This window comes from Chrysoperla carnea, chromosome 2 (genome assembly GCF_905475395.1).
Source record: "Chrysoperla carnea chromosome 2, inChrCarn1.1, whole genome shotgun sequence".
NCBI lineage: Eukaryota > Metazoa > Arthropoda > Insecta > Neuroptera > Chrysopidae > Chrysoperla > Chrysoperla carnea.
In genome coordinates this window covers 11,674,082-11,701,192 of record NC_058338.1, presented here as the reverse complement: position 1 = coordinate 11,701,192, position 27,111 = coordinate 11,674,082, and the positions used below count along the sequence as shown (strand labels likewise).

At 29.1% G+C, this 27,111-nt stretch overlaps 2 protein-coding genes across 10 annotated transcripts in view; one reads left to right on the top strand and one right to left on the bottom strand.

Moving 5' to 3' along the window:
- LOC123294117 (RING finger protein 17-like) overlaps nt 1-2,506 on the bottom strand; it is a 159,468-nt gene extending 156,962 nt beyond the window's left edge. For both annotated transcript variants that reach the window (XM_044875207.1, XM_044875208.1), the window contains exons 1-5: nt 2,332-2,506; nt 2,129-2,212; nt 2,026-2,061; nt 1,108-1,452; nt 692-1,011 (exon numbers count right to left, since the gene is read on the bottom strand). In XM_044875207.1, the coding sequence (XP_044731142.1) occupies nt 692-1,011; nt 1,108-1,452; nt 2,026-2,061; nt 2,129-2,212; nt 2,332-2,470 (924 nt within the window). In that variant the 5' untranslated portion in view covers nt 2,471-2,506. The remainder of the gene's footprint in view (nt 1-691; nt 1,012-1,107; nt 1,453-2,025; nt 2,062-2,128; nt 2,213-2,331) is intronic.
- A 12,201-nt stretch (nt 2,507-14,707) lies between these two features.
- The window catches only part of LOC123292394 (sex determination protein fruitless), a 44,667-nt gene continuing 32,263 nt past the window's right edge, over nt 14,708-27,111 (top strand). For 6 of the 8 annotated variants that reach the window (XM_044873034.1, XM_044873039.1, XM_044873040.1 and 3 more), the window contains exons 1-4: nt 14,708-14,805; nt 17,978-18,619; nt 19,243-19,455; nt 23,527-23,647. In XM_044873034.1, coding sequence (XP_044728969.1) covers nt 18,005-18,619; nt 19,243-19,455; nt 23,527-23,647 — 949 coding nt within the window. In that variant the 5' untranslated portion in view covers nt 14,708-14,805; nt 17,978-18,004. Of the gene's footprint in view, nt 14,806-17,977; nt 18,620-19,242; nt 19,456-19,688; nt 20,305-23,526; nt 23,648-27,111 lie in introns of those variants that run through there. The other 2 variants (XM_044873033.1, XM_044873032.1) reach the window with 2 other exon arrangements.

Genomic DNA, 27,111 nt, shown 5'->3' with positions numbered 1-27,111 from the left:
GTAATTTACAAAATATTAAAGGTGGCATGAAATCAAAACTTAATGGGGCACTACGTCAAGGAAAAATTAATCTAAATAACAAGAAAGTCGCAAATAATATCATATCTCATATAAATACATCTATTGTTTTTAAATTTGCAACCTAAAGTCAGCCATATTTAAGATACGCCTTTATGCCAGTTATCATCCGTTATTAATAGCTATCATGGAGATATTATAAGAATAGAGTGCGCGATTGCCTATTCTAGCTATAAGTGACAGTGTACGCTGATAAGAGAGAGAACGCTGCCGAGCTACTGTATCTTTATGTATTAATGTTTTTCTGAAAGAAGGTTTGACATCTATTTTATGCATAAAAATTGGTCTATCAGGGAAAAAAAAATTTTTTTCTATGGCAGACTTCATTTCTAAGGCTTTGTCTTCTGCGCACTCAAAATTACAACTCTTGTACAAAACTTTATGTGACGTTTTAGGACAACAGTATGGCGTCTTAGATCAATACAGGATTCTATGAAAATGTTTCATAAAAGAGGTAGTGGTTCTCTTGAAAATTTTGAAATTAATAGATATTAATATTAGATTAGAATTATTAAAACAAATATGGGATTTATATAATATTTCTAGGCAAAGTAAACATTACATGGGAAAATATTCAAAAAATAATTTATCTGTAATGAGTTTCAACACTTACAACTTGAGCAACTTCAGTAATCTTATGTCCTTGATGTGTGGTTAAAACACAAATTTGGCACGTATCAATTTGACAAGTTATACAATGAAATTCTAATGGTTGTGGACGTTGAACATGTACTGTGCAATTCGATAATCCAATGTCTAATTGTTCAGAACTGGAATTCTTTGAAGTAGTTGCTTTATTAGAAATTGGTATTGGTTTGTGATGACTAAAACATTTTGGTTTATGAATTATACCAAAACACGTATTGCACAAAGTTAAATCACATTCTTTACATTTCACCGATGATAATTGAATACGACATTCGCAGCAAATCGCTGAAAAGGGAAAAAAACACATTTAATCTAAACGTTACAAAATTGGGACTAAACTTAATACACAGAAACAATTTAATTATTTCTTAGAATACTTACGTTTACTAACCGCATCGGCTCTACGCATTGTCTTGGAAGGATTCGTATTAACCAAAGTCGGAGGTTTCAGCATATATTCATTATTTGTAGTGAATTTAGTTTTAGTAGTAATATTTAAAGCTTTCTCAATAAAAAATATACCAGCTATGTAATAATTTATAGGAAAGTATGTATAGAATTCAGAATTTTTCAGTTCAATAGCATCAATCACAGTTGGCACTTGACACTGTCTACATTTAACCATCGACTCCGAAGAAATTTCTAATTCACCACGAATACATTTTTCACACACAGTATGTCCACATTCGAGTAACAACGGAAGTCTTGTTAAATTATTTTTATAACCTAAAAAATTTTAATAAAATTATAATTATTTTGGAGGGGATTTCCCGAGACGAATCCTATCTACAAATTAGTCATTCTTTATATATTTTTACGTAAAATGAAATGTCCCTATTTTCCCTTGTTTACAGAATTAACTTTGTAAACTCTGAAAAAAATGTTTCAAACAAAAGTTGTTGAGTTAAACAAGATATGTTAAACGTCAACTTTCATAACAAGTTTTATTCAAGAAAAGAATTTGAGGGAGCTAAACTAAAGAATATCTTCGATCTCATGTTCACTGTCCTTGCTACTTGCTCCCGTGGCGTGTGCACTATTTTTCTGCTCAGTGGAGACGGAATGCGGCAACTTACTTTAGCACAGCGGGACGAAAGTTGATACTTTTCGCCCGGAGGGGAGAAAAATAATCATTTTTCGAATAGCAATCTATCTTATTCGACAATCCTGCTAATGAAGACTACTTAATAGACATAAAATATTATACAGATCTAATTTAATTTATTCTATTGGGCTTAGTTACTCTGATTGGGCTTAATATTTGCCGAATAAAAACAAAATATGTAAGACATTACGTACCTTGTTTTAGGCTACAGTCGTAGTTATTTTGAAAATCTAAAATAAAACAGACAGAATTAGTAATTAAGCTTAATAATTTTCTTTTGTTAGTAGCAAAAAGCACCTAATCGCTGATGCCGGTTACGTTCATTAGCTTCGGCAAAGCTCTGTGGGCCACTGTTATTTGTTGGTCTCCAAGTATTATTAACTGTAATCAAAACAACATTTTGTTTTACAATACTTAATTCGAAAATCATTAATAATGAATAAAATCAAACACCAAAATATTTAAGTAACAAAATAAAGTAAACTTAAAGTGTTACTTACTTTGTACTTGAAATTGATTTTGGCAATTTGGACATTTATGTTGGCTTTTGTACAAAACATTTGAAAGATTATTATGATTCGGCGATTGATGATATTTTTTAAATTTATAGTTATTATCCTTATTAGTCGAAGAATGCATGATGAAATTTTGGATTTAATTCATACCTTCGAATAATTAAACAATATAAATACACAGTTAACACTGTATGTTATTGTTTAGATTTTATTAATTTTAATTTTTAAAAAATTGTTAAGATTTAATACGTTCACGTTTCAGAAACAAGATTGTACCAGTTTGTAAATAATGTTGAATTTGTCGTAGTTAATAAATGTTATTGGTTAGTTTTAAATAGGTTTACCAACTTAAACAGTTTTGTTTGATTGAAATGTCAAACTATTGAAATGGCGGGCAAATTAAATAAAAAAATGGCTATAAGTCCAATTTTTTTTGCATTGGACTTATAGCCATTGATTAGTAAACAAAAACGCTTCCTGGCTTGTTTTCTTCTATAACAACGTATTTTTTGTTTTCTGATAGCAATTTTACCATCCGTTTCGCATATTAATTGGATTACATTTAAAAATGCATTATCATAGCTGCTACAAATAGACCCGGTAAAATCTTTCATTGAGCATGAATAATTTTCGGATGAAATATTTATGCAGGATCACGTTTAAAAAATGCTCCTGAACATAAAAGTGGAAGCTGCCGGTAGAGAAAAATGTCTAAAAACATTTTTGTTAATTTTAGCCCTAATTATATGATAAAATTTTTCCGTATCGATTATTACCGGGTTATACACCGGCAATCTGCACTTTTACGTTCAGGAGCATTTTTTAAACAGGATTCTGCCAAAATTTTCCATTCGAAAATTATTTATACTCAATGGCGGATTTTACCGGGTCTAATACACGCTTTGTAGTTTTCTACTTAATTATCGTACAATTCTTATCAATTTGGATTCATATTTTTATATCATCATTTATTATACAAATGGTTTCAAATTACCACAATTTTTTTATTAATTAACGTAAAAATAACTTTTGATCTTTATTCATTCTAAAAAAATCTGTCTATAACTACTAGCAATATTTCCCTCCATACAACAAGATAATTATGCTAAAAAGATTTGAAACTCATAATTTTCTTTTTTTCTCGAGTGGATTTGAGGATAGTGGAAATAGGCAACAATTGACTTCATAGGCACTGCAGTATGGTAGCATTTTGAAAATATTAATTTCAATCTGCAAGTGATCTTGAACGTTTTTTCACAAGCTAACTTGTGGACTTGAAGGGAAGAATTTTTTTAGAATGGCGGTAAGCCAACCTGGCTTCTGTAAAAGAAGCTTTTTACCAAAAACCATCTTTGGAACTCAATAAGGGGATATTCAACTTTTTTAGCTTTTTTTCATATGAAGAAAGTACAGAACCATACAAAATTTCAACCTAGTAACAGTAAGTAAGTAAACTATAATAAACTAAAGTTGTTACTATCAGAGACAACCTTCAGGAGGTTATAGAGCAACCTACCTAAACCTATCACATTGTTAACATAGTTACAAGACAACGCAACTAAACATAAACCAATACCTACATAGACATTACAAAGTTGATGGATATCATTTTAGTTAACATATATCGTTTTTGTACATTTTGTTTTTATACCCTTATTTACTATTTATATTCAGTGTAATTAGAGAAGGGTAGGTAGCCTATAACACTCTAATAGCACTATTTTTCTCTACTTGCACTGAGTGCATTACACTAAGTCGTCAGTGAATAAATAATACACATATTATACCAATACAGTATGTACCCACCGATTGAGTTCCTAATAGCCAAACAAATTTTTTAAAGGATTACATAGGGAAATGGTTTTCTGTGAAAATTTTTTTAATCGACCTCAAAATGTTACACGAATAGATAGGAAAATGGATTTCTGTGAAACTTTTTAAAATCGCTCTCAAAATGTTCTTCGGATCGTTCTGATCAAAAGCTCTCACGGCCACAAAATTATTATTGAATCGTTTCCGAGATACGGGTGATCAAAGCTATTATAGTTTTAGTATATGATAAGGAAAAAGGCTTTCTGTGAAATTTTTTTAAACCGCCTCCAAAATAAATCTCGATTTTTGTTCCCAATTTCCTATATCAATTTTTGTATTTGGACTGCACTACGCCACCAAATTAGCAACGAGTAACATACACAATAAGAGTAATTACGATTAGCTAATTCATGCTGGAGATGACTACTTGGTAGTCGAAATAAGTATTTATATAATACAAAAATTGATCTAGGAAATTTTGGTAAAAATCGAAAACATTTTGATATATCCTAGAGATCTCATTTATTATCTTTGATAATATTTATACGCACCCAAAATGTTCTTCATATCGTTCTGATCAAAAGCTCTCACGGCCACAAAATTTTTATTGAATCGTTTTCGAGCTACGGGTGATGAAAGCTAGGCATATTCTATAGTCTTAGTATACGACTAGGAAGGTGGCTTTCTGTGAAACTTTTTCAAACCGCCCCCAATTTCACTAATTATCTACCAAGTAATAAATTTTTGCACTTATGAAAATGCACCCTGGCGATACCACAAAAATTTTCATGGATTGTATACGATCCAAATCGGTCAAAAATTTTATAACTATAACTGCAAAAAATTCCGATTGGATGATTTTTTTTTTTTGAAATTTCACATAAGGGTGATATATTTACTAGATCCATGACAATTCATTTTTGGATGTGTCTTGGAACGTGTATGTTTTTGCAACGAATTTTGGCATATATCTTTTTTTGTCGAGAAGCAAAATAGGGCAGAAAACTTTTGTACAAAGTAGAAGATTTTTAATGAGGACAAGACAAATTAATTTTAGAATCTTCTGTTGAATCATCTGCAATGTTTTGTTAATTTCCGAATCTAACGATTGAAATTTTGTCCTTTTGGGATTTCCATCCGGTGACACGTACACAAGTAAGGTACAAATATGAACAGGCGGACGGACGGTTGACGTTAACACAGAACACGACAAGCCCACATTATGTAGATGCTTAGATTCACACCAATGTCAAGGATAATGAATGAACTTGGTGGAGACGGCACGTGGCACATGATGCAATAAAATTATAATAGTATTACATTGCAATTGAGTGACTCAAAAACTTTTTTGAAACCTACCAATTTTGGGTCATATTTTTCATTTTTCGTGGTAGTTATTCGTTTATATTAATCCTTATACTGTATTTTTGAAATTTAAATAAATATGATCAAAAATTGGTGGGATTACATACTTCATATATAATCCAGAAAATTTAATTTTACTCTATCACATCAAATTTTATCCCATTTCGATAAACCAATTATATAATCCTACTAAATTTGGGTCATACTTTTTATAATGCTGGTCAAAATTAACCTAGCTCTAATAGGTTTCAAGAATGTGGAGACCTGGTACCGGAATTAAGCACATGAGTGATAGCTAACGAAAAATTAAAATCACAGCTGAAAAAAATGACCCAAAGTTTGTGGGTTTCAAAAAAAATTCCAAAAAGATCGGATCTAATTTGCCTGTGTTATCAAAAAAATCAAATTTTTGAACTTTATGACGTCATCAGAATCCCAAAAAATTAATTTGGCTCTATCACATCCGAATTTTATCCAATTTTGATAAACCAAGTATGTAATCCTACTAAATTTGGGCCATACTTTTCAAATTTGTGATCAAAATTAATCTAGCTCTAACAAGTTTCAAGAATGTGTTGTCCTGGTCCCGGAATTAAGCAAATAAGTGATATCTAGCGAAAAACTGGCATCACAGCTGAAAAGAATGACTCAAAATTAGTGGGTTTCAAAAAAAATTCCAATAAGATCGGATCAAATTTGCCTGTGTTATCAAAAAAATCAAATTTTTGAACTTTATGACGTCATCAGAATCCAAAAAAATTAATTTTGCTCCATCACATCCAAATTTTATCCAATTTAGATAAACCAAATGAGTAATTCTACTAAATTTGGGTCATACTTTTCACATTTGTGATCAAAATTAACCTAGCTCTAATAAGTTTCAAGAATGTGGAGTCCTGATGCCAGAATTAAGCAAATGAGTGATAGCTAGCGAAAAACTGCCATCACAGCTTAAAAGAATGACCCAAAATTAGTGGGTTTCAAAAAAAGTTCCAATTCGATTGGATCAAATTTGCCTGTATTATCAAAAAAATAGAATTTATTAACTTCATGACCTAAATAAAATTCTGTGCACTTATGTATACAATTTTTAAATAAATTTTGTTCAACAACTCATTTGTCACATGTATAGGGAAGAAAAATATTATTGATACAGTTTCACTTACAAAGAAAAAACAACATTTTTCGAGATTATATGTTAGTTAAGCAAGCAAAAATTTAGCTTTTTACCTATATAAACGAAAAAACTTGATTTCGAAGTTTCTAATTTATGGAACACTCAGTTTATTATCAATGAGTAAGTAATTATCTCTAGTGTCTTCAATAATTAATTATTTCACTTAAAAAAGTATGAGTATGTTAGCAACTTTTAGTAAAAGGAATCATTTATATGTATAGGTAGTTTAATTATATGTTTAAATAAATTCTGATTTGAGAGATTTTAATCGATGCGATTGATTATTGAAATAAATAATTGACTTCAAAAGTAGGCATATTTAGCAATGGTATGCGTTATGGTAAAGCAACTGACACGGGATATTTTGATATTTGTTCACCTATATTTGACTGTAGAACATGGAAAAAAAATTTTCTATTATTTTTATTTAATAATTAATTAATATACATGCTTTTGATCAAATAATGTGTTATTTTTAACTGTAACGTACTAGGCAACGATTTGTCATTAGAAATATTGTGTACCAAGTGCTGTGTTAATATAGATATCTCTCTTCAACTGCCAATGCTATAACTATAGTCATTTCTGTTGAATTCAGAACAAATACATCAATGTTCAGTTAGTTTTCAACCCCTCCTTTGCTGTCCGAGTTACAGTCGGTCAATCTACTTCAAATTTTTATGGTAATTGTATTATAATTTTCTTAATAAGTATAAAATTTAGAATTTTCTGACACTATTTGATAAAAAATATTCAACTTTAATCTACCCTGCTCGTACATCCTTAATAAAATCAATTAATTTAAAAAAATAGATCAATATTTACATGAAAACAATTGACTTAATGGAACAAACAGGAAATAACAAACAGGAAAACCGAAAAATCTTGGTTGCCTCAACCAACCGTTCTTAAGATAAGTTTTTATATGACTATGAAAGGTTTTTTCCAATAATGAGCTTTGGATTCGAAAATGAAGGTAACCAAGTAAGGTAATCTTTATTTTCTGGATTAATTGTGTCTATTTATGCAGAATGTTTTTCTAAAAAGTTTCGCCTTTGTACTTTGAAAACGGAGTTTAAAAACCGAATATAATTTTTTTCCTATACTATTCTTACAGTATTTAGCCTTACTAAATCGTAAAATCCGGAACCGAACATTGAGGTGAGAAAAAAAAGTTGCTTCCGTTTCCGCTTTTTTTTGTTAAACAATTTTTCTAAACATACATAGATATAAAATTTTCTAAATATTCTATTTGTTTCTAATTTTAACCAATGAAATAAAACTCGAACAGAAATACCATTTAAAAATTTTCTAGATACTCCTATAAACATACGTGCAACAAATTGTCGATTGCAACCGATAAATTAGCTGAAAAAAATGTTCATGTGCGTAGATTTGTTGTAGAAAATTTTTTTTACTTTTTATATTTTTTTTTTTTTTTGTATGTGATCAAAGTTTGTAGCGGCTAGAAATATTAATAATAGAAAAAGTTTAAAAATATACTTATATAATATGTTTTTTTTATACAATGAATATATGAAATATATCAAGGTATACTAAGTTTAGTTCCAAGTTTGTAACGCTTTAAAATGTTGATATTCTTCATTTTTGAATTAAATACTAATCGATTTTGAAAATCATTTCACCACCTGTAGAAAGTTACATTATCAGCGAGCATCTTAGGCAAAATGTATGATAAGTGAGGTCAAGGAAAGTGAGGGCTATAATTGTATGTGCAGGAAAGTGAGGGCTATAATATGTTTTAACCGCACACGGTAAGCTATAACACACGGTATGCGTTTATACAGAGATTTTCAAGCCGTGAATGGTTCTATACCACACACGGTAAGCTCTAACACTCGGTATGGTATATATCTACTAGGAAGTAAACTACTGTGACTTGTGCTCCACTGCACAAGTCATAGTAAAGTACTGTGACTTGTGCTCCACTCCACAAGTAATTGTAAAATACTGTGACTTGTGCTCCATTCCACAAGTCATAGTAAAATACTGTGACTTGTGCTCCACTCCACAAGTCATAGTAAAATACTGTGACTTGTATCAGTTGTACATTAGAGTATACCGCACATGGTATGTTACATTTCTGTAGAATACGCTTTCCCATCTGTATTGTGTATACCGTGGACGAGAGTATACCGCACATGGTATGTTACATTTCTGTAGAATACGCTTTCCCATCTGTATTGTGTATACCGTGGACGAGAGTATACCGCACATGGTATGTTACATTTCTGTAGAATACGCTTTCCCATCTGTATAATGTATACCGTGGACGAGAGTATACCGCACACGGTATGTTACATTTCTGTAGAATACGCTTTCCCATCTGTATAATATATACCGGTATACCGTCTATACGGTATACCGTCTATACGTATATCATTTGCTTCAAATAAGCCTTCCAATCTATATTGTGTATACCGTGGACGATACTATACCGCACACGGTATAAGGGCTCGACGGCATAAAGAGTATACCGTGAAAAAGTATACCGTGCACGGTATAAGGGCCCCACGGTATAAAAGGGCAAAAATAATTTCATACCGCGTCTAAATATACCGTCTACGGTATACCGTCTATCGCGAACGTTGCAAACAACTAAAATTGTACAGCACGTCATTGAAAACGATCAAAACAATAATCTAGTAGAGTGAGACCCATCCGCTTCGCGGGGTTTAAAAGAAAAGATTGATAAAGATCTCTCGCTCTAACCCTTTCTATAACATTCGAAATAATGGTAAGGATTGTTTTACACATTTTTAAAATATATACCGTATAGACGGTATACCGTGTAGACGGTATACCGTTTTATATATTCTTAAAATATATACCGTATAGACGGTATACCGTCTATACGGTATAACGTCTATACGGTATACCGTAGTACGTACGTCATTGAAAACGATCAAAACAATAATCTAGTAGAGTGAGACCCATCCGCTTCGCTGGGTTTAAAAGTAAAGATTGATAGAGATTGCTCTCGCTTAAACCCTTTCTATAACATTCGAAATAATGGTTAGGATTGTTTTACACATTTTTAAAATATATACCGTCTATACCGTCTAGACGGTATATATTTTAAGAATATATAAAACGGTATACCGTCTATACGGTATACCGTCTATACCGTCTAGACGGTATATATTTTAAGAATATATAAAACGGTATACCGTCTATACGGTATACCGTCTATACGGTATACCGTCTATACGGTATACCGTCTACACGGTATACCGTCTATACGGTATATATTTTAAAAATGTGTAAAACAATCCTAACCATTATTTCGAATGTTATAGAAAGGGTTTAAGCGAGAGCAATCTCTATCAATCTTTACTTTTAAACCCAGCGAAGCGGATGGGTCTCACTCTACTAGATTATTGTTTTGATCGTTTTCAATGACGTGCTGTACAATTTTAGTTGTTTGCAACGTTCGCGAGAATCTGGCACGGAAATCTTTTTCCAAAATTTCAATCCATTTAATTTTGAAATAATTTTCATGAAGGAATATAAAAGCTCACATACTAATAAAGAATAGATTGTAACGCCTATGATACCCCAACTCTATTTCTATATACCTGTTGCTTTATAGAAAGCAGCATTATCATTATAGAAACATAGAATATTGTGATAGATAAATATGAAGGGAGTCTGTTAGAACAAGATAGTAATATATTATTTATGTATCTATAAAAGGATAACGCATAATATATTCTCGTGAATGGTTGTTATATTTATACAAAGTAAAAAAGCTCATGCAATGCAATTTGTTATACATGCGGTTAATGCAACTCAAATCTACGTGTCTACGTGTCTATCTATGTATCTACGTGTAACGTGTCCAAGTGCAACAGATACAGACACTGACACTGACGCAGACACACAATGCGTATAATTCGTTACAACTAGTTGCGCTAAAAAGTGTTTTTCACACAGTTATAGTTAGTAAGAGTAATAATCGGATTAGTTTCCTTGTACTGTCCGACGAGATTACTACTAAATTTATCTTCAATATCTACTCTATTCCGATAAACTCGTACGCATCGTTCGTTATTCGGTATATCGAAAAAATATTTCATTCCGGTGAATTTTAAATTTTCTTGCTTTCAATCAAGGAAGTGGAAGTGATTATTAAAATATTTATTTTGAAAATAAAATTTTTTGCGGTTTATTCTCTTTCTATTGTTGTCAAAAGTTGTAAAAGGTAAAAAAAAACTTTCTTTCAATTGTTGTATAGTTTGGTGTTTGTTTTTCAAATGAAGAGAGTCGAAGAATTTTGAAAGAAAATAGAAGAATTGAAAATATAATTTTAAATTTATATTTGCTTTTTGATGTGCATAATTTTTATTTTAACGCTTTTTTTAAAATTATTTTGAATCATGTGGTTTATTAGTAAAGTATCTAGTTAAGAGTAAAAAAATTTTATTAGGGAATTTACAATTTTAGGGAATTTTTCAACAAATGCGGATTTGATCAAAATAGGTTCTTAAAGATGTATGAGCATGACAACAATGTTTGATTTAAAGCCTCAAAATTTTTTATAGGTAGACTTTTAGGTACTCAAAAAATATGTGGTTAAAATTTCATTTTTTTGTCCATGTAAATTTTTAAGAAAAAAATCATTGAAAATCGATATAAAATATATTGCTCTCATGGAGAAATCTAAAAAAAACCATAAATTTTGGAAGTTTTTGATAATTTTCGCTTAGAATTAATATAAAAAACCTTTTTAATAGAAAGTAAACATATGAGCAATGGCATAGAAACAAAAAACACAAGTGTCTCCGTCCATATAAGGGATGTTCGAGCAAGGGTAGATTTAGGATTAAAATTATTTTTATCGTATTTTCAACTTTTGATGATGAATTTTATTTATTTTATTTGATGATGAATTTTATTTTAACTTCATGAATGTAGACGAAAAATAATAATAAAATTTTTCAAAATCTGCTTTAGTTTTCGAAAAACCAAAAGCAGAATAATTAAACAAAATTTTCAATTTTCAGTATTTTGAAAATTACGAGAGATATTGAAAAATTGTATTTTTTATTTTTCGTCTTATATTGCCAAATTGAAAATATATATATTTTTTATATTTGTTTACCTGAAATTACTTGATCATACACGCTCATACCTCCTTAACAATCGTTTTATTAGTTTAAAATCATTTAAAGAATTTTTAAGAAAACCCTCTGGCTTCTGTACAATACTTTAAAGAATCGAAGAAAAAAGAGTTAAAAGAATTAGCTATTGAAAATTATAAAACTATTTCAAATGTAAATATTATTTTTACATATAATCTTTTAAAGTTAAATAAATTTTCTTTTTTAAATTACCGAAAAAAACTGTAAATACTATGTTATCTACAATTCTATAGAATTGTAGCTCCTAAAAAGTTAGACATCAACGCGATTATTAGGAGAAAAAGAGTAGTTTTTAGGCAAAAATACTTTCGAAAAAATCGAAGTGTTTAAAGTTATTTTAAAAAAACCGGAAATGGAGTCAAAAGCCGGTTTTTGCACAAAAAAATTTTAATAAAAAAAAAAAAAAAAAACAAAAATATTAGAAAGTAGCACTAAAAAAAATTAAGCTTGCTCAAGTCAAATCCGTTGGAACAAATAGAAATTATGAGTTTTATTAACAATATTTCTTAGATGGTGCCAATTACCAAACGCTCCTCTAATATTGACCGAATCACTTGGGAAAAATTTTTATCATATAATTGATGTCAAAATTAACAGAAAATGTTCTGGGGCATTTTTCTTGAAGCCCTACAGTTTTCTAGTAAAAAATTCGGAAAATTTGAAAAAACGCGATTTTTACAATTTTTATCCCTAAAAAATACATGTATAAAATTTTTATTTGTAGTGTAAAGCATACTCAACAAAATTTCGCAAAAATTTTTGACCTAATTGCATTTTGGGTCCTTGATTGTTAATTGTTAAGAGAGCGCGCGAAAACCATCAAAAAATAAAGATTTTTTGTTCTATATATGCTAGAAATATGGGAGCTTTACGAATCGACTAAAAAAAGTCAAATTAACAAAAAAGTTCCAAAAAATTTCTTTGTTCACCCCGCAACTTCCCGGGAAATCGTAAAAACCGATTTTCCTATTTTCCGAGTGGATTCGTTGTGGAAAATTAAATTTTTGAATTTTTTCTGTTAATTTGACTTTAAATACGAATCGATTGTGGGTGGTTTAACCATTAACAATCAAGTATATACTTAAAATGCAATTAGGCCAAAAAAATTTTGCGGGAAGTTGTTGAGTATGCTTTACGCTACAAATAAAAATTTTTAAACAAATATAAATTATTTATACATTTTTTGAGGGATAAAAATAATATACACTATAGTAAGCCATATGAAATATTTTATCTCCTTAACTATTAGGTTTTGCACAAAAGTATATAAAGCACTTCCGACTTAAAATTGTTTAAAGAATACGCTCTTAAACTATGATCATCGAGTAACTGAACACCCTATATGTATACACTCACCAGCACAGGATTTTGTCCAGATAGAATTATCAACTATTTGCTGACATTACAATTATTCAAAGTCAATGACATGACTTTTTATTATTGTTACTTTACAAATAATAATTAACTCGAATTTAGTTGCAACAAACTCACTTTAACTGTTTTTTAACAAAATTTTGCACATCAACTCTGTTTAATAGTTCCAACTACTTGGTTTATCAAAATTGGATAAAATTCGGATGTAATAGAGCAAAATTAATTTTTTGGGATTCTGATGACGTCGTAAAGTTCAAAAATTTGATTTTTTTGATAACACAGGCAAATTTGATCCGATGTGATTGGAATTTTTTTTGAAACCCACTAATTTTGGGTCATTCTTTTCAGCTGTGATGTCAGTTTTTCGGTAGCTATAACTTATTTGCTTAATTCCGGGACCAGAACACCATATTCTTAAAACCTATTATAGCTAGGTTAATTTTGATATCAAATTTGAAAAGAATGGCCCAAATTTAGTAAGATTACATACTTTGTTTATCAAAATTGGATAAAATTTGGATGTGATAGAGCAAAATTAATTTTTTGGGATTCTGATGACGTCATAAAGTTCAAAAATTTGATTTTTTTGATAACACAGGCAAATTTGATCCGATCTTACTAGAATTTTTTTTGAAACCCACTAATTTTGGGTCATTCTTTTCAGCTGTGATGTCAGTTTTTCGCTGGCTATCACTTATTTGCTTAATTTCGGGACCAGGACACCACATTCTTGAAACCTATTAGAGCTAGGTTAATTTTGATCACAAATTTGAAAATTATGGCCCAAATTTAGTAGGATTACATACTTGGTTTATCAAAATTGGATAAAATTTGGATACTGTTCATAATTTTAGACTAATTATAAAGTGATCAAAAGTTTTCTAGAATAACTGTACATTAAAGTTCTTGAAGAATATGATTAAAACATTAACTCTGCTTTATTTCGAAGAATTTGATTAATTATTGAAGTTTTAATCTTAAAATAATTTACTTATATTAGCAAATGATTTTATTATTTTCAACTAATAAACTGCATGATTCTTTTATTTATTTTTAATGTAATTACTTGCATTTGCATGACATTTAATTAAAACAAAAATGAAGAAAGCAAAATAACGAAGAAACAATCAACAAAATATGAAGATTAAAGAAATTTTATTGAAGTATCTTCCCGCCTTTGTTATGCAACTTGTGTTACTGTTGCACGTGGTATTGGTATATCATCATCGACTGCCATCTTGAATTCAAATTAGAAAAAAAATAGATTATGTATCTAAATAATTATAAAATTCATTTATTGAAGCCAAATACAAAAAATTTTTTTTATTATTTACAATTAAACTCAATTCAAATTCATTATAAAACAATGTTCAACTCAAGAAAATTCTTAAAAACCATGAATCAAAGTTCGTACATTTTTTTAAATTTTTATATTATTATTTATGAGAGAGATAATACTATTGAGAAAAAGAAAAATTCACCCAGCTGATGAATAGTTCTATAGTTATGAAAGGCAGTGGATGTTAAGGGTCGGGTGGCGTTGTGATGGCAAATAGTTTTTTAAAGGTGAGTACTTAAGATATATTTAGTTTTAAAACTAATTCTATTCTTAAAACTATTCATTTAATCATCTGCAAATCATCACAATTCTTTTAACATCATTTTTTTTAACCAACTAACTAAATAACCACAATTTGAATAGAAAAAATAAATAAATGGGCCACATTTAGACATGACCTGTAATGGCGGAAAAGGGTATATATCATATATTTCGAAGGACATACCACGTGTATTTTATCGATTTTTCATATGTACTTGATAAAAATATTTAAAATAACTTATGCCCCACTTTGAGTTTTATTTCAATTTATTATTAAATACATTCCTTATGATATGCGCATTTTAAAATGCCAGTCGTTGCCCCCCAGGCCTGAATTTCGGCTATATTAGTATTGCGTCATAAAATATTCCATTTTTATTAATTTGGTTACATGTTAATTAGTTGAAGTTCTTTTTTAAAAATTGTTTAATGAAGTTTAATAGCTTTAAATGTTTTGTTGTTTTTAAGTAAATGAGTTTCGGGGTAATTTGAATGATTATTAATTTATTTTTCATGTGAGTAACATAACCTAAACTAGATAAGTTCCACGTTTGATAATACGGATTGCAAAAATTTGTGTATATTTTTATTTACAAGACTAGTCGAGTCAAGTCGATATTCAACTTTTGACCTACTAAAAAATCATTTTATCTCAATACTACTCTAACGGTTTATAAAATAAAACATTCCAAGGTTTTCAATTTTTTTTTTTATTCATCTGTCTGGAAAGTCACATTTTTTTATTAAATTTTCATTTTAAAATTGACAATGTTTGAAAATTTTTGTTAGGTAAGCTTGTTCAAAGTCTATAATTAATTATTTTGTTATCAGTTTATTAGTCAACATTAGCTATCATAATTAATTGACTTTATCAAATTGTTTAAATAAAAATATTTAATGTGATTGACTTTTTATTTGGAACATGTCAGTAAATAATCGGTACAAATTCAGTACATTTGTTTGTAAACTTGTATAAAAAAAATTGTTTTTTATGCAATGTCATTTACATTAATGATAATTATTTGTTTATCGTTAAATATTGCCTATATTGCAATGCAAATTATTTTGATCGTAAAAATAGTTTTTTTTTTTTTTTTAAATTCCTACACAAAATTTAAAAATGATTTATTAATAAATATATTATGTCGTTAGAATTTTTATTATTTTATATGACTTCATTAATTTTTAGACATGTTAATTCATTGGCTTGTATTACTGATAAGAAAACAATTGTTATTATGCGTGATAAGTGCAATTTTGATTTTTATTATTCATGAGCTCTTTAAATATTGTTTAATTAATAATAATTGCTTAAATTTATAATATCTATTAATTTCTTGATATTAACAAGAGTTTCTCAGTCTTGCGTTCTTGAGAAAATGTATAAATAGAAGAAGAAAAAGTATTGTTTTCAAAAAAACTGTATGTAAATGTGATATACAAATCTATGCCATCCATGATTTATTTTAGGGAATAAATCTCAGATTATTGAATTTCCGTAAATTTTATTTATTTTTTTAAAATTAATGCTTCGAAACCAGAATCAATTATATAGAAACAAAACTAGTTATTGAAGGTCATTTTAAAGTCATTTTGGATAAATATTTTTAGGGGGCCAAATTTTGATAGTTAATTTTATAAGACTCCTGCAAAATATATTATTGGGGAAAAAATTTATAACCGCGTTTATTTCTCCCAATATTGACCGTTTAATGCCATAAAATCTAGGTCAAATCATTAAATAGATCTAATCCAGTGTAAATCTTAACTGAAAAGTAGGCGTTGGGAATTTAATTTGGTTATCAACAAATATCTCAAAGCTAATTTCTTTTAAAGTCTCTGATTGAAATATTTAAACAATTTAATTTTTGCGTACTAGTTTTCACGGCGGCAAAATTTTAATAGCAAAATCCCCAAAAAACACTACTCCTTTGACTCAATTTACATACAGATATTCAATATCCTAGGTCATTTTAGAGTGGTTATGCAGGTTCAAAGTCTTAAAAACATCAGAAAAACGTGTTAGAAATCCTTTACAAATTTCTGAAATTACCCCTAACTTCAATAAAATTGACCTGTCTGGTAAATAACTTTTTTTTTTTCAAATTAATGGAAAACGTTTATTTTATAATTGAGATTTTTTATTTCAATAACCTGTGTAAGTATATAAAGAAATAATTTACCATTTCAAGGGCGTTGCCAAGGGGTTGAAAACTAACCACCCCCTATCACCCTAGAGTAGACAAAAATAAACCAAATACCAGAACTTATAAAGGTTGTTTATATTGAAAAAAAATTTCACTGTAGGGTTGTAGTATGGTCAAAAAGTATATATAAAAAGTTATAATAGTTCAATCATACATCGAAGTTTGCGTTATATCGATTTTCGGAGAAATTTTAATGGTAGGTTGGAATGTCTTCAGAGCTCTCTATTTAAGGTTTACCCTCGAATTCTGAAAAGGCTGTTAGACTCAGTTGGTTTGGTTTTGTCCTTGAATGATAAGATTGAATGAATAGATGCCTACTTCATTTTACATTTTGAAGTTCTGTGCCCTATTTGCTCCCCTTGTCTTTTATAATTGCGGTAGTTTTTCTAGGTTTTTATATAAACTTTGTGATTTGTGTTCTTATATAAATTTTGTACAAATAATTTTATATACTTATGTCGAGATTTACTTTTTTTTTGAAGAATTGTACATTGGTACACTACAACGATACTTAAACAATATAGTGAGTAGTGACCCAAATTAAAATAAAAACAATTATTGTAATGTTTTAATATAATTCATTTACAAAATTTTTGTTGTCCAAATTGTTACATTAAGCTACCTTATGTATGTATGTTTGATATACAATATTGTAAGCAATATTTCCGTTAAATATTATATATCTATGCGAGCTGATACATATAGTTCTTTTTTCTATCGCTAGATTGAATTTTTCTTAGCATTAAAACGCGTCACTTCGTTTGTAAGCTGAGGGGAGAAGAGTGAAATGTTCTAGCATCATCCCCTGTATTACGTTAAAGTTTCTCTAGAAAGCTTTTCTTGATTTAACGCAAACTTACCCTATTTTTTTCGACGATTTTATTATACCAATGAGACTACAGGTGGAATCATAATATATATTTTTGTTTAGGTAGATATACAAAAGTGCTAGTAAACAATGGACCAACAATTTTGTCTACGATGGAACAATCATCCAACAAACTTAACAGACGTTTTATCAAGTTTATTGAAGCGTGAAGCATTATGTGATGTAACGTTAGCATGTGATGGAGATATGTTTAAAGCACATCAAACAATACTATCCGCATGCAGTCCATATTTTGAAACAATATTTTTGCAAAATTCACACCCACATCCAATAATCTTCCTAAAAGATGTCAATTACAATGAAATGCGAGCATTGCTTGATTTTATGTACAAAGGTGAAGTGAACGTATCACAAAATTTACTACCAATGTTCCTAAAAACGGCTGAATCATTACAAATACGTGGTCTTACCGACAACAACACATTGAATAGTAAAACAAACGACGATCGTAATAACAGTAGTCCGAAACCGGATAACAATTCAAATCGAACTGGTGCTAGTATTGGAGCTGGAGCCGGTCTTGGTGCGAATCATGAACGAGAGAGAGAACGGCATCGTGAAAGTGAACGAGAACGGACTGAGAGTCCACCAAGGGAGAAACGTAAACGTAAAACATCTATTAGTTCCGAACAAAATATCAATACGTCAACGGCAAATAATGAACGTTATAATAATGAGTCACAAGTATGCATTTTTAAATTTTTAATCCAATTTTACAGTTCTTGAAGCAATAAAATTTAATTACCTATTGTTTTCGATTTGACCACGAAAATGAACACCGTAAAAGTCAAATATTCCCAAAATTAGTATTTGGTACATAATTTTCTGTACTTTAGAAGTTGACCTAAGCATTTCGAGGTATCTAGGTACTCCGGAAATCGAAATAATTGTTTATTTATTCAAATTAACTTTGATAATACAATAGAACCTCGATGAATCGAATCGGAAAGAGGAACGCAAGGAAACTGTTAAGTTTTTCGATTTCCAAACTACAAATAATGGAATTTCCAAGTAACTGATCTGACAAGGAGGGATGCCGGCGAAAGAAGAAGGGTCCCTCATCTGGCTCAGTCTACGTAGATAAAACTTTGAGTAATAAAATTTCGAATTGACTTCGGCAATCTGTCGAAGGAAATAACATTTTTAGATTCAGTTCTCCACAATTTCATTCTTTTTCAAAGTGTTCAAAAGATTCAAATTTTACTTTTTAATGCTTCAAAAATTATATTTTGTTGTTTTTTAAATCTTTTAATCTAAAAAAAAAATGATTGCTTACATACATTTTACTAAATAAAAATTTGTTTTAGCAATCGTCAATAAGTTCATATAAATCTAGTTCCGGCCTACAGTCTTTACAATCGAAATTATGCACAGAAAGGGAACAAGTACCAGAAGATTTGCGCGCTACCCCACCTCACCTGCCATTAATAAAACAAGAACCAACTGGAATGGAATCAACATCTCATATGGATTACAAGGAATCATTTCATATGGCCGATCATATAGGATTACAATCAGTGGTAAGTACTCTTATAACTTATAATGTTTTTCATATTTCTTCAATCCGTTCATTTAATTAATATCGTGTTCAATGCTTCGGTTATTTATTTTGATTAGTGTGTGTCCAATTTGTGAATTTGTGATAGTGTTCAAATTATCTCTCACAACGGGAAGGAAGGGATATTCATGAGTATTGCTTTAAAAATATTATCTAAGCCGAAGCATTCAAAATCCTTTCCTTCTCTGTTGACAGAAACAAAATAACGATGATTGGGGGATGACAATGATACATGACAATGATAATCAAGAACATCACAATATTTCACATCGATATCGAACAACAAGCACCAACGCAACACAATCTACTTCACATCAAAATCAACCATATACAACAAACCCTACAACTATTACTACTTACCAACAAGGAATATCAGTTATACGTCCAACTTCAATGAGAGCTCTAATGCCACCAAACAATCCGAATCCGTCGTCAATACCAATTACGAATACGTCACTTAACATACCACCAAGCAATCAACGTAAATGTTACAGTACAACTAGAAAAGGTGGTCGCTTTCGACCGGGATGGCTTGAAGCATATGTGTGGCTGGCATATGATGAACAATTAAATATTATGTTTTGTAAATATTGTCGAAAATGGAGTAGAGGAATGCCAGAAATTCGTACATCGTTCGCGGAAGGTAATTGTAATTTTCGATTGGAGATTGTCAATCATCATGATAAATGTAAGGCGCATAAATTGTGTATGGCAAAGGAAGAAGATGTGTCAAAATCAAAAGAATTGTTACGGCGTAAACACAACACGTTAATATCGAATTTAAATACATAATTTAAATTATGTGTCTTTATCCCGAAATTAAATTTTGATTAAATGTCGAAGATCTACGTAATATTTTGTTTTTACAATTTTACTCAAAATTTTAAGTGATATTCGAATGAAGTTACGTTTTCAATTATTTTTGATTTTTACATTTTTATGTATCGCTTACTAAATGAATTTTGAAAAGATAAATAATATCTTTTGATTTTCTTAATGACATTGAATATGATTAGATAAATTATCAGAAGATTTTCCTGATACCTTGATCTTAAGGATACTAAAATAAGCATCTGAATTCCCGTAGCTTTATCCACGTTAATATCTCTAAAAATAATCGCAGTCGAGTGTTTTGTTTTTTTTGTTAAAGATATAATCTTTGTTCGGTGCAAAAAAAAATTAGTACTTAGCAGTAGAACTTACATAATGATGAATTGTCGAACAAATTATTTTCTATAACTCGTTTTGTTAATATTTACTATGAAACTACAAATTTTTGTTTTGAAATTCCTATAAAAATCTCTGTAGTGTACGAGTTTTGCTCAAAAGGGTAGGGGTTCAACTAGATGTAAAGCATTCTACGCGAGATATATTATACATACATACAGACCTTACCCCGAAATCGGTTAAAAAGGACTCAAGGATGGTTAGAATGGGTACTATCGTACTTGGAACTAAACTTTTAATATCCTTAAATATTTTATACAGAGTATAACAAATGGACAAAAATAGGGATGTAATGATTCAAATTGTAAAAACAAAATATGAACCAATTAGATCTGTTTCTCCGCAAAGATATGTGATATATAAATCAGGTGCAGGATTTATTGTCCCATTTTAAATATATTTTAATATTTGCATAGTTACTAGTTGAGTTAGTTTTATTGTTAATTATTTACATTTGTTACGTTCTGTGAACAAAATTCCACTTTTAGGTAGTCGTTAGAATTACAATTGTTTACAAAAGTTTTTGTTTAACAAACTTTTCAAACAAGCTGAAACCGTTGATGAATAAAATCCAATTAAAATATAATTACTTTTTCGAACTGGCCGCATCATTGTCTATGCTTTAGAATTTGCTTCACCTCCAACAATATTCAAAATTCGAAAAACCATAGAAAAATAATTTTAAAAAACTATAATTATCTACTAAAAAAATCGAATTTTTAACAGAAATCGAATAAAAGGATTTTTCTGAAGTTTTGAATATTTCTGTAATCGGCGATAGAACAATTTCAGTAAAAACGACATTCACCTTTAATCTTAACGACATTCACCGTTATCGTCAGGTTTAGCTAACGTCTTAAGGGTTGATTCAAATGGTGGTGTTTATTATGTAATAGCAATTACTATTAACATTTAATATAAGCCATCGCCCACACCGATAACAACGCCGCTTTAATTTTGTAGAGAACTTCCGGTTCTTTAAATTAATTCGACTGGATGTTTTTCATAACTTGCTATTGTTTCCAATCAAAATTTTTCTGGGCAGAAAAGCAAAAAATATTCACGAAGCGAGTGGCCAGTTAAAAGAAGATCATTTTATTTTTGGATTATATTTATCGAATATTATACGATTCTAAGACTTCCAAAAAATGATTGTAGTTTAAAGTAATTGCTGAGTATTTATTAGCAATAAACACAAATTATTATTTTTATTATTAAAGTTCGCGCCTGCGTGGGACAGAAAATTTCTTAGGAAAAAAACTAAAGGTTGTGATCATGAATGTTATAAATACGCTTGAAAAAATGGTGACTTACATAAAAAATTTTATATAAAGATATATATATATATAGATAAAAATAAAAATATTTTATTAGAAATAAATAATTGTCAAATCTAATCAAATTTTTAAGAATGACTTAATAAAATAAAATTTATGTAAATACACACAAATTTGTAAGTAATATTTGTTGAATTATTATTATTATTATTATATTATTTGAATAAAAAATATATTTTTGCTATTAGTTAAAACAAAACATATTTGAGATTTTATTAATGGCGACTATCAAGGACGTTCTAGATTTTTAAATGATCTTTGTCTAAAATAAAAGCAGTTATGTTACTCCTTACGACACAAGCTTTCTGCCAAAAATGATGAATTTTCATACTATCTAAATACTAATCTAATACCTTCTTTCTACCAAAAATGACGAATTTTCATAAACTTTATGGTGATATCGAGCAATGACGTCACTAACCTATATCTTCTTCTTTGTTTAATTAGGAATTTTAAACGTTCATATTTTGCGTATTTCTAAAGATTTTAAAAAACCAACTTCACTTTTCTGCCTTATTAGTCAACATGCCTATTGTAAATTTTAGAAATGTTTTCCAGTTAAACAGTCCTTGATATTCGTCAATAAATTCAAATAAAGGGTATCTCAGGTTTTAATCGTCAAAAGTTGGCGGATAAAGCTCGCGAAAATCAATCAAAGTTGATATTATATAAAGCTTCTATAATTTATATTTGTGTCTATAATTTATATAACGTATATTATATCCATGCCTATGTATGAGACAAGGATATCCATGGCTGGTGGCAATAAATACAGTTAAGAGTCACGGGTTTGGATTTTTCTCTCGCGTGTTATCACCCGGCGATACAAAAATAATATTTAAACAAAATTTTTTTCGTTTAAATAACACACTCTGTCTCAAAAAGGGGGCTTCGTTATGCAACTTAAAAAATTTTTGCGAACTTTATCATCTGTTAAATTTTACCGATTAAAGCTTAAGGTATACCATAATAACGCTTATAAATGATTGTTAGTAGTATATTGTAATCAAATAACATTAATTGTAAATTAATGTCAAAAAATTTTGAGAATATAATTTGGTAATAAAAATTTTATTATTGATTTCGTTTACTGATTTATATACACCTCCTTTCTAAACAACTTTTATTATTAAATATTATTATAGAAAATCAATTGAATTTTTTCGAAATTCATAAATTCAAAAGAAAGTTGAGATATCGGTACTTGACTATAGGAATGATAATTGGTATTGATACATCTCTCATTCCGATTAGAGACAATCAAAAATTTCTTACGAAATACATGGTAGAAAGACTTCATTAATCTCAATACACTTTCCACAATTATTTTATATAATGTATCGGTGCAGACGATGTTAAGAAGTATTTATTAATTTCGCGTGCAAGACGAATATTCTTAAATTTCACTGAAATATTTTAAAAATTTAAAAAAAACCACGATTAATAGTCTATTTTAATTTTTGGTATAGGGTGGACCAATGAATTTACATGTTGATGATTTAAATTTGTTGGCGGCGCATGGTCTTACGGAACCGGATTTGGAACATTCTACACCGACACCAACTCATGACGTATCTGATAACATCGACGGTGAGTTTAGATTTTGTTTTTATTCAAATTTCCATACGTAAAAACTGTGTAAAATTGAAGCATATATTTAAAAATAAGGCTGGCTAAAGAGATATTGAATCATTTGACCTACACTTTTTCAGTTATAAAGAAACTATCAATGAGTAGCGATGAAACTCGTGAATTCACTCTTAATACCCCAAGAATTCTACGTTTTGCTCGAACCGGCAATTAAGACAAACGTCCAATGACCATTATGCACTGATAATCGTTGATTTATTATTTTTCTTGTGAGTGATGAATTTAAATAACTGAACTAATTGCGTGTTTTCAATCACATTGTTATTATTAGCGTTGAAGGAGGCTTATTGGTCGTCTTCCCGTTTAGGTATTTGGGTTAAGGTAGATTTTAAAAATTTTGATCAAATAAGTGAAATTTTTTCATTTTAAACTGGTCTTTGATTTTTGTAAAGTTCTTAATTATTGTTCACATTACATAAACATTCAGAACAAGTTATCATCAGCTTTTGACGAATATTTTCAGATTTCTTTATATAATTGTCATTTGCGATTCCAATGGCAGTAGATCGAATCAAAATGAAAATAATTTAAAAATAATAGAAATAAATGCTTCAATTTTTCATTTGTTCGCAATTTGTTAACTACACAAATGCAATTACCATTCAAAAATAACGATTATTATTTGCTTGATTTAGAATTTATGAAAGTAGTTTTTTTTTACGTTATAATAATCGTTTTTTATTTCATTTTGTTTTTAAAATAAAAGAGTTATTCAATATTCATTGATATTTTACAATTAGATTATTAAATACCGGCTGGGTCAAAAAGTCCCTTTAAAGAGCTAATAAGTAAGGTCCATCTTTACATGGGAAGCTGGGAAGTGACGAGAGAAGATGAGAATCCTTTCTTCTTCCTCCCCACTGTGACACTCCTTGCAAAAATCGTGATACACTATCAAGCCCAGGCGTTCAGTGTGCCTGCCGCCTAGGCAGTGTCCTGTAATAACCGCAACAATTTTGCATATCTGTCTTGCATTCTGCGATTATGTCCCGAAAACCAGCGTTATGATCATGATTTTCCTTCCAATAATTACGTAATTCGGTCTACTACAGGTCACCATACTTGTAAGAAATGATTTGAAATTTGTTGTCAGTATCTTCAGTCTGTTATACGTATTATATAATACAAAATCGATAAAAAATCAATTAAAATTACCGAAAATCTTGTTAATGATGGTACATTGTATCCAAAAAATACAAAGAAACTTTTTTTTTAAGTCTGTCCTCTACTCTTCTAATAAATAATCTTGGAACATTCCAAGAAGCAATTTCCATAGAAAATGTACGGAATTCTTTGCTTTTCTTTCCTGATGATCTTACAAATTATATCGAAAGCGTTAAAGTGATTTATTTGTCTTAACATTCCTATGTTTTTTTAATCATTTAATTTACAAATATAATAAGTTTATTACAAATTTACAAAATTTTTATTTAAATATCAATGTAATAAATATTGAATACTTTTTTTGTAGCACCACACAAATTTTATTAGCAATATTTTGTTTTTTCAATTATTTTTTGTGTCAACATTGACCATATTTTGATACTAAGATTATTTTTTTACAAATTTTTACCTGGACCAACATTCATTGTCGTTTTGTTTATTGCATGCTGCATGACTACTTAGTACACTTCATTTTTGTCAACTCCGATTATATTTCTTTTATTTATTTATTTAATTTTTAATAATACTCAAATGCTTCTATTTTATTATTTACCTACTTTAAAAAGGATGTAGTTTAATTTTTAGTTTAACAAAGTTATATTCTTTATTTTTAATCAATCAATAAAATTTTATGGATCGCGCTGAGCTGCTCTGCGCTCTCTTTGGATGATCAATTAAATCATTCTTTTAATATGTATTCACAAAATATTGAATTTTTTTATATTTACTCTCTGAATCTATCTTATAATACTAATGGTCAATTTTTTAGTTTTACTAAACAATATTTATTAGTCGATCTGTAATTTGTCGTAATTGGGAATTCACAACTTCTTTGTATAGTTTAAATATTTATAGAATTTTTTTACGAAGAAGTCTAATAAATTTAATCTGAAAATTGTTGTGTCTCTGGTTGAAGTTAAATATATTTCATGCCACAAATCGTTGAATTCAAAAAAATAATTACTATTGTATCAATTTGCCATACATGCAGAGCTATTTCTACAATTCGTCTATGTTTTAGATCTCCACTGGCAAATTTTTTTATTCCTTTACGAATTTAGTGTTAATCAAAAGTACACACATAGTGTGAGAAACTGACGGACTAAAATTGATATTGCAGAACGTATAAAATGTATGAATGATGATTTTGATAAATTTACTGGGTTTAAATTTCAAGAAATTTCATCTTCTTCATATCTCCACGAACGTAACAGATAGAGACTCTAAATTCAAAATTAAATTTCCTTTAATTTTGCTTATTCAGTGATAAACTTCGTGGTTTTTAAATGTTTCCATTACTTGCGATAACCCTCATACTTTTTATTTGTTTGAAAAAACAATATGTAAAATTTTTTTTAACAATTATGGTCTTTGATTATCTTGTATTATACGTACTTTCGATTAACATCAAATTCGAAAAACTATACAAAATTTGCCGGTTACTTAAAAGAACTTCTAGAAGACTTTTCAAGGAAAAATTATTGCAGTTATGCATAGTAAACAATAGGATCTTCCAATGGAAAATCAAAACCCTTAAAAAAATTACAAAATGGATTATTGATGAAAGTAATTTCATTACTTTCAAAATGATTCTAAAAAACCCGCCACTTTGAACAACATCATGAGAACTTAATCGACTAGTATAAGTATATGTCAGATTTTTAGACAATAATCTGCCCCTTAGAATAGGAGCACTGAAGTATGTTTTTGTAGCGCAAAGTTGTATACATTTAGCACGAGATTGAATTGATTAAGAGCGCAAAATTTACTTCTCACTTGAAATTAGCTATTTGCCGAAGGAATATATAATATTTTGTATGAATCGCAAAAATAGAATATGAATTGTACAAATATTTGTGTACAAAAGTCTAATATATTTATTGTTAGATTATAATAAAAGGAATATTAATGATTCCAAATTTTTATTGGATGGTCCCATTTTTGTCACAAGCTGTCAAAACAAAATGGCTGAGAGTTGATCTATGTGCACAAAAAAATTTGTGATGAAAAGGTCTATTGGAGTCGTATGACGTTTGAAAATTGTCGGACAAATATGCAATGGAATTATGAATGTCAAAAATGGCTCATTGCATCTTCATCCGATAAACTCTTTACGACTTTAATTGTAGAATTGACAAGAGCTGCCGTAAAAAATCGAATGAATTTCATAAAACAAATTATTTAAAAATTGTCAATAGTAGTAGTATTGTATGTAGTTCGCAGTTAGATATAAAATGAAA